Consider the following 12505-nt stretch of genomic DNA (forward strand, 5'->3'; position numbering starts at 1 on the left):
CGGTGGATATAAATAGTGTGAGGAAATAAAAGCGCCCTTCCTGGGTAGGGTACTACCCGCAGAAGGAAAGGGTAGGAAGAGATGCTCCCTCTCATGTAACCCTCTCCCCCGGGCTGGCCGGCAGGAACTGAACTAGAACAGCACCCACTCCAAGTGGAAAACAACCGAAGCGGCATCCGCCTGGGTCTCCCACAAGCACCTTATCGGTCCCTGCCTGGGCTGCAACCCAGACGTTATTTACTCTGCAGGAGTCTCTTGGAAACATTCTCGTGAAAGTAAGATGCAAATAACAATTTGGTCTATAAGATAGCTGAAAAGCCTCTCCGCACAAAAGACAGACTTAAATAAAAAGGCAGCTAAGGAAAACACCCCATGTATTATCTCTTTTGCATTTCAACGTCAAAACCCATCATGTCACCTTTGCCATAGGTATTATGTGCGTTAACAGGAAGTCAGTTAAAATGAACAAAGCACTTCCAGTTTAGGTGAAGGAAGAAAGAAAGGAGAGAAAGGTATATGAAAGACCCCTAAACATTCATAGCTATAAAAGCTTTTAAATGTCTGCTTTAATCTGCTAGCTGCTCGTTAGCTCGGTACGTATTATAAAATAGCTACCCCACCACCGCGTTAGCCACGTGTCAGGCGCTATTCAGGGCGCACCTGGAATTCTGACTTTCTCTCTAATTTGGATCTCTAAAAATTATTTTCTAAGCTGTGCTTTAAAGGAACACTGGAAGTTTCCATCTCACCGTACTTACTTGAGATTCAGAACTAAGATTAAAGGTGGAGAGAGGGAGGATGCCATGCCAAATACTAAGCTAAAACATGGAAAGCAAGAGTTGTTTTTTTTTTAATTAGAGAATTTCAATTAACTCAGAAAAACACATGAGATGCTTCACTGCTCCACAACCCGGCTTGCTCTCCCGAGGATAAGGACCCCTGCCCTGGCTTCCCACCTGTCAGGGCCACCGTGAGATCCAGATGAGGCCGAGACACCTGGGGAGGCACCTGGTTACCTATACCGCATGCCACAAGACGAGAATGTGTCTGGATTCCAGAAACTTCCACAGAAAGGTCTCACGCATAGTAGGCACTCAGATGTTTGCTAAACGAAGAGATCATTTAAGAGAAGGAAGAATAAGAACCATGTGGTATGATTTAGTCTCGGTTTCTTCCTAAAGCAACCAACATCAGAAAAGCAGCTCCCTGAGTGGAAGGGACGACACTAGGAAATTTTAATACTTTTACAGATATTGAAACTACTCCTACCTGCTTTTTTGGTGGGGGAGGAGGCATTCCACGGCAAATGATTTGGGGTTGAATCAAAATGAAATGTGATACTAGTTTTTGTTCTAAAGCATAGAGGACCCATCCCACAACACCCACACTACCGAAATGACACACAACATGACAATTTCTGCCGGGTTGCTTTAAAAACAACCCCCATTGTCACTTCTTGTTACGGTTACGTCACAACCCCGAGGCAAAGGAACCGCATACCCTCTCTCTGGCAGGACTCCTGCCAACGTCCTGCCTGCCTCCGTCTTAGGACGCCTCCATACCATCAGCTACCAGCCACAAGGAACGCCCAAAAGAATGCCAGGTTTGTAATTTCAGAAAGCCCCAGACCCCCGCAATGCTGTCCCAGGGTAGGGGAGCATGCCAAGCAGGCTGTGCGCAGTCCCATCCTCTCCCCCACCTCCCCTGGTCCGGCTGGGGGGTCGAAAGGGACCCACTGAGCTCCCATCCCGGCTTGTGCCAATCAACCAGCTGCCCCTCCAAGCACAAACCCCTCGGGCTCGCTTCACACCCTCCCCCCCGGCAGAGACAAACATGGAAACAGAGCCCAGATAAATGGAAACGGGAGGGTGAGTTTTTCCGTGGTTCTGCAGGGGAACGAGCTGTGTTTTTCTATCAAATTGGACACACACACTCACACACACACACACACACACACACACACACACACACACACACACACACACACACGGGTCCCCCAGAGGAAAGGGGTATTCCTGCTAACTTGCCGGCAGCACCAACAGCAGCACCAGGGGCACGAGGTCAGTGTGGTGGCCACCCAGTAATCTGGGGTCAGCCGCATGTCCTCTGAGCCCCTCTCTCTACTCACACCTCTGGGAAGGAAGTTATCTGTTTGAAAGGGCTCCCTGGGTAGACATCAGCACAGCTGTGGTCTTCTCTGAGAAATAGTTCGAAGGGTTCCATCGAGAAACATCCAAGCAGGGGTGGGGGCACTTGAATTACAAGCTTCCGCCAGGACCCCCAGAAGCAGGCGTGAATGCACTGCTGAGGCCCGGGGGCACCCGCCGGGAAGGTGAGAGCCATGATTAAACCCAGCAGCGTAGCTATCACTGGCCACTCACCAGAGTCAAGTCGTTACTAACAAAGCTAACGCTGTTAAAGTAACTAATATAGACGTCAAATATTAAATAAACTATCAATATCTACACAAGAGTCCTTAATTTTCAACACTCAAGTTGTGACCGTTTCTGGGATGCCTTCAAAGTCCAGTAAGAGTAATTTGTGTGCATTTTTAATAACTGGTTTTGCTCCTTATAAAAATAATACATGTATGTTACAGAAAATTTAGGACATACAAAAGTTTAGTATCATCACCCTGAAGCCCACCACCCAGAAATATACCCTAGATTTCTGTATTTCCCTCCAGTCTTTTTTTCTGTAGACACATTGGTGGGGTACACGTGCTTGTGTGTTTTGTTTGGACAGAGCAATAATTTTGCTGAGGCCTGAATTTCAATCCTGCCCCCTGGGAGTTTCGATTAAACAAGAAGTCCCCGGTCACCCAGAGGCTGCACCTCAGCCAAGCCCTGCTTCCTCGTGGTGTCATGCATGGTGACGCATACGAGGCCATACATGAGTGGATTTTATAGGGGAAATCACATGCTGCTGGGGCGCGTGGGTGCCGGGAAAGGTCTCAGAACACATCTCCAGCAAACACCAAGAATCAACTGTTCTTTGGGTGAGTGTTTTTTTCTACCTGGATCACCCTGCTATTCTTTTCCATTTGTATCAGAGTGATGTGGAAGCTCATAGGTACCTCGTAAGTCTTCTGTACCGTTTGCTATACAGAGCAAGGGCCTAGGCACCAAACTCTGTAAACACAGCTGGTAACTAGTGTGTTTACTCTGTTCTTTCATATCCCGTCCTCGAACAGTACCTAGTACACAGCAAGACGCTTAATGAAAGATGAATATTAACCGTGACGCTGAAATAATTCCTACAGATCCAAAAGGAAGTGCCGCCAATATAATGGAAAACTACTAAAGTATGTGGAGCTGGTGCAGAGAGAAAAAAAAAAAAGTCTCTGAGCTGTTTCCACAGTCCAGGGAGTCTGTTCACAGGCAGCCTAGCTCAGCAGCGACACCGTGTGGTGAGAGGTGGTTGATTCCCAACGGCACAGAGTAGCCCGGAGCCCGAAGCAAGCACAGGCATGGAATCTACTACATACAGGGCAGGTGATGAATCTAAGGATGGGCCATGTAGTACAGATGCTGGGATGACAACATCCTCTCCACGTGCCTTAATTCCATGGGGATCTATGAGATCTAGTAAGAAGGCTGCAGGAAAGAAAACCAAAAAGAATGTACGACGCAGCTCTCTTCCCAATCTGTCAGCCCCAACTATCTGTAAACGCTGAGCCACCTGCACAGTGACTAGAAGATGCTCCTAGACGTCTCCACCTCGGCATTAGAAGACCCCGAGGAATTATGCAGCTGCCTGCAGAAAGACCAGCAAGGTGTGGATCAGTCTACCTTCACATTCATTTGCATGATAATCCTTTAAAGAATTTGTATTTCAGGAAAGCATACTCTAACACCCTGAGTTCTTTTTTTTTTTTTAAAGATTTTATTTATTTATTTGAGAGAGAGAATGAGAGATAGAGAGCACGAGACGGAAGAGGGTCAGAGGGAGAAGCAGACTCCCTGCTGAGCAGGGAGCCCGATGCGGGACTCGATCCCGGGACTCCAGGATCATGACCCGAGCCGAAGGCAGTCGCTTAACCAACTGAGCCACCCAGGCGCCCAACACCCTGAGTTCTTATATTTCCTTTAACTGCAGATTCAAAGTCTTCTAGGAGTCGATAAAACTAAGAAATGAAGATATACATAACAACCACAAGCTCACACACTCGGGTTCCTCGGGCTCCCCAAGTAAAAAGGAATTTGGAGAAAAGCAGTCGGGAGAAAAAGCAATCCACAGTATAGAGATCCAAGAGCAACCAGACCAATTGGGAGACCCAAAATGAGAAGAGAACGTTTCTGAAAACTGCTCTTTCCCAAACTTATTACATAAAGAGGGACTTCGTAGCCTTGGAGTCTGCGTGGGGTAGACATACAGACGTCTGCATACAGAAGGAATACTGGCTTTAATCTTGTTCAAGCACTTCATTCCCAAGGTTTGTGAATCAGGGTCACCAATCAGTAGGGGAAATGCATCCCCCGCCACACGCAATTTAAAAGAACGGAAAGGACAAAACCATGACGTATCTACTGGGTACATTGATATAAGCAGACACGCAATACAAAGCCTCTGCTTAGGTGTTTCAGGTTAAAGAACCACGGGAAGTGCCCAGAGTTCGAACCTTGAGAACACAGCTTCTTCTTCACTGATACATCCAGGAGTCCAGAGGGGCAAGTCCCAAGACCAGTGCAGTCAGAACTCCCAGGAAAGGTCAAGGAGCACTGCCCCTGGTCTGTCTCACTCGGTGACCTCAGAACAAGCAGGCATTTCCTCACATATCCGGTCTCAGCCCTCGATGACCAGGAAAGGAGGGAGTGAGAAGATTTAGGAGAGCGACAGTCACAACTCCCCTGGGACCAGTAACCCTTACCTCCGAGGCTCTGCCCCATCCCTCCAAAGTGGGAGGGCGATGGGTGGGCCGTCTATAGGAGGGGAAGCTCTGAGGACCCACTTTATTTTAATATAAGTCACAAGTTGGATCTGATGCTTTTTCTTCTATTAACTGAACATTTAAAATAGAGACAAAGATGTGGAATTTTGAAGTCCCAAGATAAAGGCACAAACCAAAGTCATACCATGAATCCCCGAAAGCAGCCATTTAAAAGAGTCTGGGGCACCTGGCTGGCTCAGTCAGAAGAGCATGGGACTCTTGATCTTGGGGTTATAAGTTCGAGCCCCATGTTGGGTACAGAGATTACGAAAATAAATAAACTTTTAAAATAATTTTTTTAAATAAAAAAGTTAAAAGAGTACAAACTGGCTAAAAACCACAATGAAAATGAAATAAAAGAATGTTTCTTAAATGGAAAAAAAAATCCATTGCAATATCATTCATTTTTAAAATTTAAAACATCACCTGACGTCTTTTTAGACTAGATACCAGGCACTAGGTACATTATACACACGTAACTTATTAAAACTCCAAACTAATAATAATAATATTAATAATTGGACTGTCTTTTAAATAATATAATTTACACAAAATTTCACATATATTATTTCTTGCAAACCCCATATAATCCTATAACGTACCCTAATCTTATACGCACGTGGAGTTTAGAGCTGTCTTCTCCAAGTGAGCACATCCCATCCAGATGGCCCACGGCTCCGCTCTCCTCCGACAACGAAGTTTGCCAAGGGATAGAGTATAACCCAAAAGGGAGTTCCTTCTCTTTTAAAAATGTTGAGGTAGGAGGTATACGTTGCTCTTTTCAAGGGAAAGCAGGTAAGTTTGGTGTTCAGAGTCACCTGGACCATCAGGCATTTGCTGAAACTGCAGGGTTATATCACTAAACTCACAAATTTCCCTATGTAGGGGAGACAGGAAAAAGACCTCCAAATAACTTGCCACAATCAATAAGAGATTGACAGCTTGGCAAAGCAAAGGAGTTAGTAGGAGACACCCCTAAGAATCTGGCAACCAGCCCAAACCAGGTAACAACCACAGGCAGCAGAGGCAGACAGAAGCCCAGGAAAATTCCTGAATACATTCCCAGCTCCGCGGGCATTTCCCTTTTAGACACAACTAGAGGACAGAAACTGAACTCGGAGCCCCTTCTGCCACAAGATGGCAGACATCAGCACAAATGAATTTTTCCTGTCCAAAAATTCCCTGAAAAAGGCCCGGATCAAAACAAAGGTCTTTAATCCCAAATGAATAAATTGTGGTTTCCAAATACACTCTTGACACATAAAAGAGTGACCCTCTGCCCCCTAAAGTGGATAGGCCGTGACCCTTAAGATATAACGCCTTCTAAACCCCAACAGTCTTCTCTCCTGCCCTTACCTACAAACACCACAAGTATCAGTTATACTTGGATATCTTTAAGACAGTTCCCAAACTTGAAGGCAAAATAAAAACAGAAATCAAAATCAAGACCACTGAGGAAGAGCAGGGTCGCCGTCTGGAAGAAAGGCAACCAAGGGGTCGTCCCCTTCCCGCCTGAGCACACACTCACCTCAGTCGCAGGCAGTAAATAAAGAGGGGTTAAGGCAGGAACGTGTTTGATGTCACAGTTTAGGCCGAGCGTTGTCAGGATCTCCCTAAGGACTTCATATCTTCTAATATTGCTTGATTTGAGCAGATCAAAATCTTCTTGGGCTTGCACCACTGAAGAACTGGGAGGTAGTTCTAAGTGCACCTGCGGGAAAAAGACACTGCTTCGTAAATCGTGAATTGTGAATCCGGGGCACTTGCCGACCTTAGGAGGAACAGTGTCTTTACCAGAGTTTCTGAAAACCTCAACAGAAATCCTTCTGATCTTCAACAGTATGTAAACGTTGCACCTGACCATGTGGAGAGTCACGACAAAGCAATAAAAAGATTCAAAGGAGCCGACTGAAATTTGGGCAGTCGGGTGGAAAGGTGGTGCTGGACACAAGCCTGGATAGTATTCAGACTCTGCCTGGGTCCCGACTTGTATCACTAACCAGTCAGGGGACCTCGGCAAGTTGCTTGATTACTCTACCAAAACACTTAGAAATAGGATTGTACTGAGAAGCCAACTAAGGTTGCTACTGAACTCCAGGAGGCTCAATGGGTGGTGTGCAAACTCTCACTCCACCTGTAGTCATAACCACCAGGAAACAACACCACGAAGGAGAGGAGCCTCATTCACCATTATAAGAGTGTGTGCAGGCATTCAAATAGAAGATGTGGGGCTTGGGGGACCCCAGAAAGGCCCGCCCCACCACCTTCCTTCACCTGGATTGAATTTAAGATTCTGGACTTCTATCTAGTTCAGGCTTTGTTGTCCACTTAAAATTAAAACCCCACCTAGGGGCACCTGGGTGGCTCAGTCGGTTAAACGTCTGCCTTTGGCTCAGGTCATGGTCTCAGTTTCTGGGACCAAGCCCCACATCAGTCTCCCTGCTCAGTGGGAGTCTGCTTCTCTCTCTGCCCCTCCCCCTGCTCATGCTCGCTCTAATAAACAAATAAAATCTTTTTAAATAAATAAATAAAACAGCCCCACCAATCAACAAATGGTCTGTGTCTTGGTCTGAAGGAACATGCTAGAACTTCTAGCTCCCTTCAGCTAGAACTTTCCAATCAGTGGTGTGTGCTTTGGTGTAAAGGAACAGACTAGAACTTCTGGTCCTCTTGAGATCAGATTTTAACGGCCATTAGAGCCTTGGAGGGTGCCAGAATATTGAGCAAGCTAAGCATGTTTGCTTTATTTTATTTTGCCTTTGCCAGGAATCAGCTGTGGATTTCTGTTGTATGCAGAGCTCCTGACCTGATACTATTAGCAGCATGATGAAAATAAAAAGCCAGGTGCCCACAGCCTTCAGGCAATGTAATATCTCTCAATTCCCACCTAAGACTTAACCAAGTCAAAAATACTGTCCCAATATCCTGTCCAAAGCGGTCCGACCGTGCAGCTGATGCCAGTCTTAAAGGTTTGGAGAGACAGGCCAGCACGGCCCTACGCGAGGGCAGGCCAGCCGAGGGCTGCTCCTGCCGGCCAGGAGTGAGTCCGTCCAAACAGCCGTGGAGAGAGGCAGAGAAGTGAAATCCTTCAAGGTATCCGAATCCGAGTCTCCTTCTTCCCTGCGTTCTCTCCCTAACTGTGGCCTCTCCTCTCTAGTGGACAAAGGCAGTGGCTCTCCTGGAGGTGACCCCTTACAGGTGGCAGAAATAAAATGAGCGACATTCTCGCCCCACCTGGGCCCAGAGGAGAGGGCGTGAGCATGATGCCTGGCACACACACAGCCCAGGCTGAGTGAATACACAGAAGATCCAAGAAGCACCCGCAGTGGGGTGTGCTGAACTCAAAGTCACACATGAGCGAGGCCAAGGAGGAAAAGACGGGCTCACCCCCCACGAGCAGGCCTCCAGGGCTCCAGGAGGTAAGAGAGAGGACAGCCACGGACATTGTGCGAGGAGTGCTTTCGTGGGCTTTAACAGTAGCTGCTTCGACAACGGACGCGGGAAGAGAGACCTCCTTGGTCTCTAAACCTCAATTCACAGGACAGACAGCGTGTGCTTCTGGATTTGCGCTCCTGGTCCTCCGTGGGACCCAACACATGTCTCATCCTCTGGCTGTCATACTGTTACCATACTGATGGGCCCGTTTCTATACCTTGGCTTCTTCTAAAATTAAGGCTTTTTGACCTAAAACGTCTTCAGTCACAAATGCAGGGGGTGGAGGGTGGTTTGCTACCTGTGCGTAGTATCTAGTGGGTAGCACACAGCTGACACCCTACAGAGCACGGGACAGGACAACTCCACAACAAAGCAGGATCTACCTGAAACGTCAACAGTGCCGGGGTTGAGAAACCCTGCTCGAAAGGCCAGGCCACACTGCCATGCGCTACGCTAAATAAGGGAATAAAATATTTTTAAGTCCATCGGGGCAACCTCATGCCAAAGTCCTGGTCCATCCGATAATCCAATGTCAGCATTAATCCACAGCCTTAAATTTCCCTTGCAAACCTGCTCGTCACAGCAAGCACACGAAAACGTCCTTTATCCTCGTGATGAGCAGTAAAGGCGTTCACATGCAGCGCCTTGGCTGTGAGACCACCATCCACTGCGCGGCTGTGGTTTGCCCTTGAAGTGCTCTGCCCCCTCTTACTGGGTTACATCATTACTCGATTTATTAGAGATGAAGACTATGAAACTGACCAGGGAAAGAGGAAACTAACCAGCCCTCGATAATAACATTTATTGGCTGCTCTTGGCGGCAAGGTATTGTAGTGACGCAGGTCTGAGCAGAAAGCAGTGACCCTGTCACAGAGACTGGAAGTCATTTAAAATCAAAAATGACATTCTAATCCTCTGAATCTGATTTTTGAAGCTGCATCGTATTGCCTTTTTTTTTTTCCTAGAGCAATGCATGCAGTATCAAATTTTATGACAGTAACGGGGTCAATTTAAATGGTGCAGCAAGCGGAGTTGCCATGTCACTCAGAGAAATGGATCGCAGCAGTGCCGAATCAATTTTCTAGTACAAGTCTGTGCACAGGGGTGGTAAAAGTCACCATTCAAACCTGAAATACAGCTCTAGGAACTCGGGTTTTTAAGTGGATTTTCTGAGAATACACAGTTGCTATAGTTACCATCTTTGCAGAGAAAAAGATAAGAGGAACATTTATTAGGCCTCCAAACTAATTCTTGTGCTTTGCAACCTACATGAAACCTGCTTGGCTTGTATGCATTCATCTGTCCTGATGGCCAGATTTTTAAATTATATGCATCTTTGACTGAGCATTATCTTAAGAACAAACGAATGGGCTTTGGAATAGTACAGAAACAAATTTATGACCCCTTGAAGAATGTTTGTGGTCAGAAAAGCCAAGAGATTTAGCTCCGAGGACAGCATATGAAATGAAAATAAACGATAAAAAAAAGGAAACGATTCTCCAACTCAACAAAAAGATCCCTGTAATAAAACAAAATCTGTTACACTCATCCTGGGAACTATTCTGGGCAAAATATTCTACATCTACTTAACTTTCTCATGAGATAACAAATCCTTAGGGACAAGAGTTCCTCTAACTCTAATAAAAACTTTCTGCCCTGAGGTGTTAAAAAAGTTTGCAGTCAATGATCAGGAATTTGGAAACCGTCTATCCTGCTTCCATCTGCTTAAACAAACCAAAAAGGAAAAGGAAAAAGAAAGTGAGGGGAAAAAAAAAAAACAGCAGATGAGCCAAAGGATTTGGGAAGGGAGCGGGAGGGAAGTATCACGGCCCTTCTTCTCCCTTCCCACTTCTCCCTTACCTATATAAAGCTGACCCTTGAACAATGTGGGGGGTGAGGGGGCCAACCTCACCATGCAGTGGAAAATCTGCATATAACTTTCAACTCTCCAAAAACTTAACTCTAACAGCCTAGTGTTGATCGGAAGCCTTACCGATAACATAGTCAATTAACACATATTTTGTATATTACACATATTATATACTCTATCCTCACAATAAAGTAAGCTGCAGAAAAGGAAACTACTACTAAGAAAATCATAAGGAACAGAGAACACATTTACAGTACTATACTGTATTTAGCCAAGAAATTCCACACAAGTGGACCCACGCAGTTCAAAGCCATGTTATTCAGGGGTCAATCGTATTAATGCGCCATAAATCGAAATCGCTTCAAAATTCTATCTGAAATTTTTCTCAGCACTTAGATTTTAAGAGTGACAAAAATCATAAAAGAACTGAGGATTTGAGAAGTTCTCAACACTCACTACCCCAGCAGTTGGTACGCATTCACGCAATCCCTGATATCAACCACAATGTTGTAACGTGAGGGTTATGAACCCTGAAAATCACCAGCCCAAGGCACTCAACTCCCTATGCGAACGAACAGGTTCGATTATACTGACCACAGCGTGGTTTGAGACAAGCGAGTAGACCAATGTATTTTGGAAAGAGGCTTACCAGCACAGAGCAAAACAAGAGAGAATTTTCTGACTCATCTTCGGTCAACCAGCAGTCTTTAATCAGCATGACACCTTCTGCTTCGTCCCTCCGTCCTGAGTATTTTGGTGAAATGCGATATTCATGCGACAGGAAAGCCCTCATCTAAACCTACTCAGCATCAGCAAAAAAGTCCCAGCCAAGGATCAGAAGTACCCCACGGAGCTCAGACTCTTGACCCTTTTGGCGTTCAGCCTTAAAGGGCGTACTGAGAGGTCCCCCAAGATCCCTACACGGATAACAGCTCCATACCTGGCAAAGAACAGCTTCTCCTCCGCGAGTTCCAAAAGGCACCTGCACTATCAGCCTGTCCTTGTTCCCATTCTCCAGGTGACCCTGCAGCTTGCCCAGGGTGCGGCGCTCCCCAGGGCTTTCCTCATAAACGTAGCCACTGCTCAGGACGCTGAGCTTCACCTGGGTCTGGTCAGCCTTGGAGAAAACCAAGTTCTGGACGGTTTCCTCGAGCACGCTCTTGCTCGTCACCCGGAAGCCAGCAAATGTGAAGGACGAACACAGGCCTAACACTTTCCCTCCCTGAGAAAGGTAGGCCATGAACTTCTGGGAAAGGTCTTCAGGAATAGCCTCCTGGGTGGCAATGACCAACAACAGACAGTTGTCTGACCACGGGTCTCTGAGAGCACTTTCCCTTGACAGGTGGTAGAGCGTATAGCTGTCGGTGTCCACGCAGTCCGCCAGGACGGACCGGACCTCCTGGAACCTGCCCAGGGATTTCTGGGGGGCAGAGCCCACGTAGAAGAGGATGTTGGGGGCCTTTCCCGTGATGTTGACTCTCCTCCATTCTCTCTCCAAGCGGATATCATCAGCAACATCCTCCAAACTGCCACTGTGATCATAGGGAAGATCTGGAATGTTCTCTGCAGATGCAAACTTGACAGATTCAATGGTACTGTTCTCAAGCTCCAGACACTCATGGCAACTAGACAGATGGAGGGGACAGTGCTTGACAGAGCCTACTCCTCTGTCACCCTCCCCGGCAGGCTCACTGCCAGAGGCATCCCCTGTCCCCAGTGTGGGTTGTGCACCAAGAACCTCGGGATCGTCTCTACCAATGCACTCCATAACGTCCGGCTCAGGCTTACTCTCAGCGGAAGGTTCAGGATTCTGTTGTAGGGCCTGGGCTTGCTTGTTTGAGGCTTGATCCTCAAGTGCCTTCAGAGTACAGTCCTGCAAGTGCACTGCTAAAACACGAACAGAAAAGACAATCATCAGCCCTTCTGGCCTGTCACGCGGCTCAGTTCAAAACCTCATGGCGCTCTCCACACTCCACCCACTGGCTCCCACCTGCATCCCTACCGCAAGTCTTCGGCATCCACTGGAACCGGGCACTGCTCCCACCTGCTGGGAGGGTGCGCCCGACCTTCCCGAGAGTGAAATCCCAAATCCCACATTTCCACAACACCTTTGCCTTGTGAATCGGGAAGCCCCAGATCCCCTTACTGGCTGGTGAACAAAGTGGGATTCAGAGAGGTAAATTCTGTGCCCACTTACTTACAGAAGCGATTTCTTGGGTGTCAGTCTCCTATAAGAAAATGAAACTGAGAAACAAAAAAGGCACATATCT

General features: G+C 46.9%; 1 protein-coding gene across 6 annotated transcripts in view; it reads right to left on the reverse strand.

Moving 5' to 3' along the window:
* HLCS (holocarboxylase synthetase) overlaps positions 1 to 12505 on the reverse strand; it is a 229684-nt gene that overhangs the window by 176435 nt on the left and 40744 nt on the right. For all 6 annotated transcript variants that reach the window (XM_027584867.2, XM_027584863.2, XM_027584862.2 and 3 more), the window contains 2 exons: positions 11176 to 12122; positions 6459 to 6641 (listed from right to left, as the gene is read on the reverse strand). In XM_027584867.2, coding sequence (XP_027440668.1) covers positions 6459 to 6641; positions 11176 to 12122 — 1130 coding nt within the window. The remainder of the gene's footprint in view (positions 1 to 6458; positions 6642 to 11175; positions 12123 to 12505) is intronic.

Source organism: Zalophus californianus, chromosome 1 (assembly GCF_009762305.2).
Source record: "Zalophus californianus isolate mZalCal1 chromosome 1, mZalCal1.pri.v2, whole genome shotgun sequence".
In the NCBI taxonomy this organism is placed as follows: Eukaryota; Metazoa; Chordata; class Mammalia; order Carnivora; family Otariidae; genus Zalophus; species Zalophus californianus.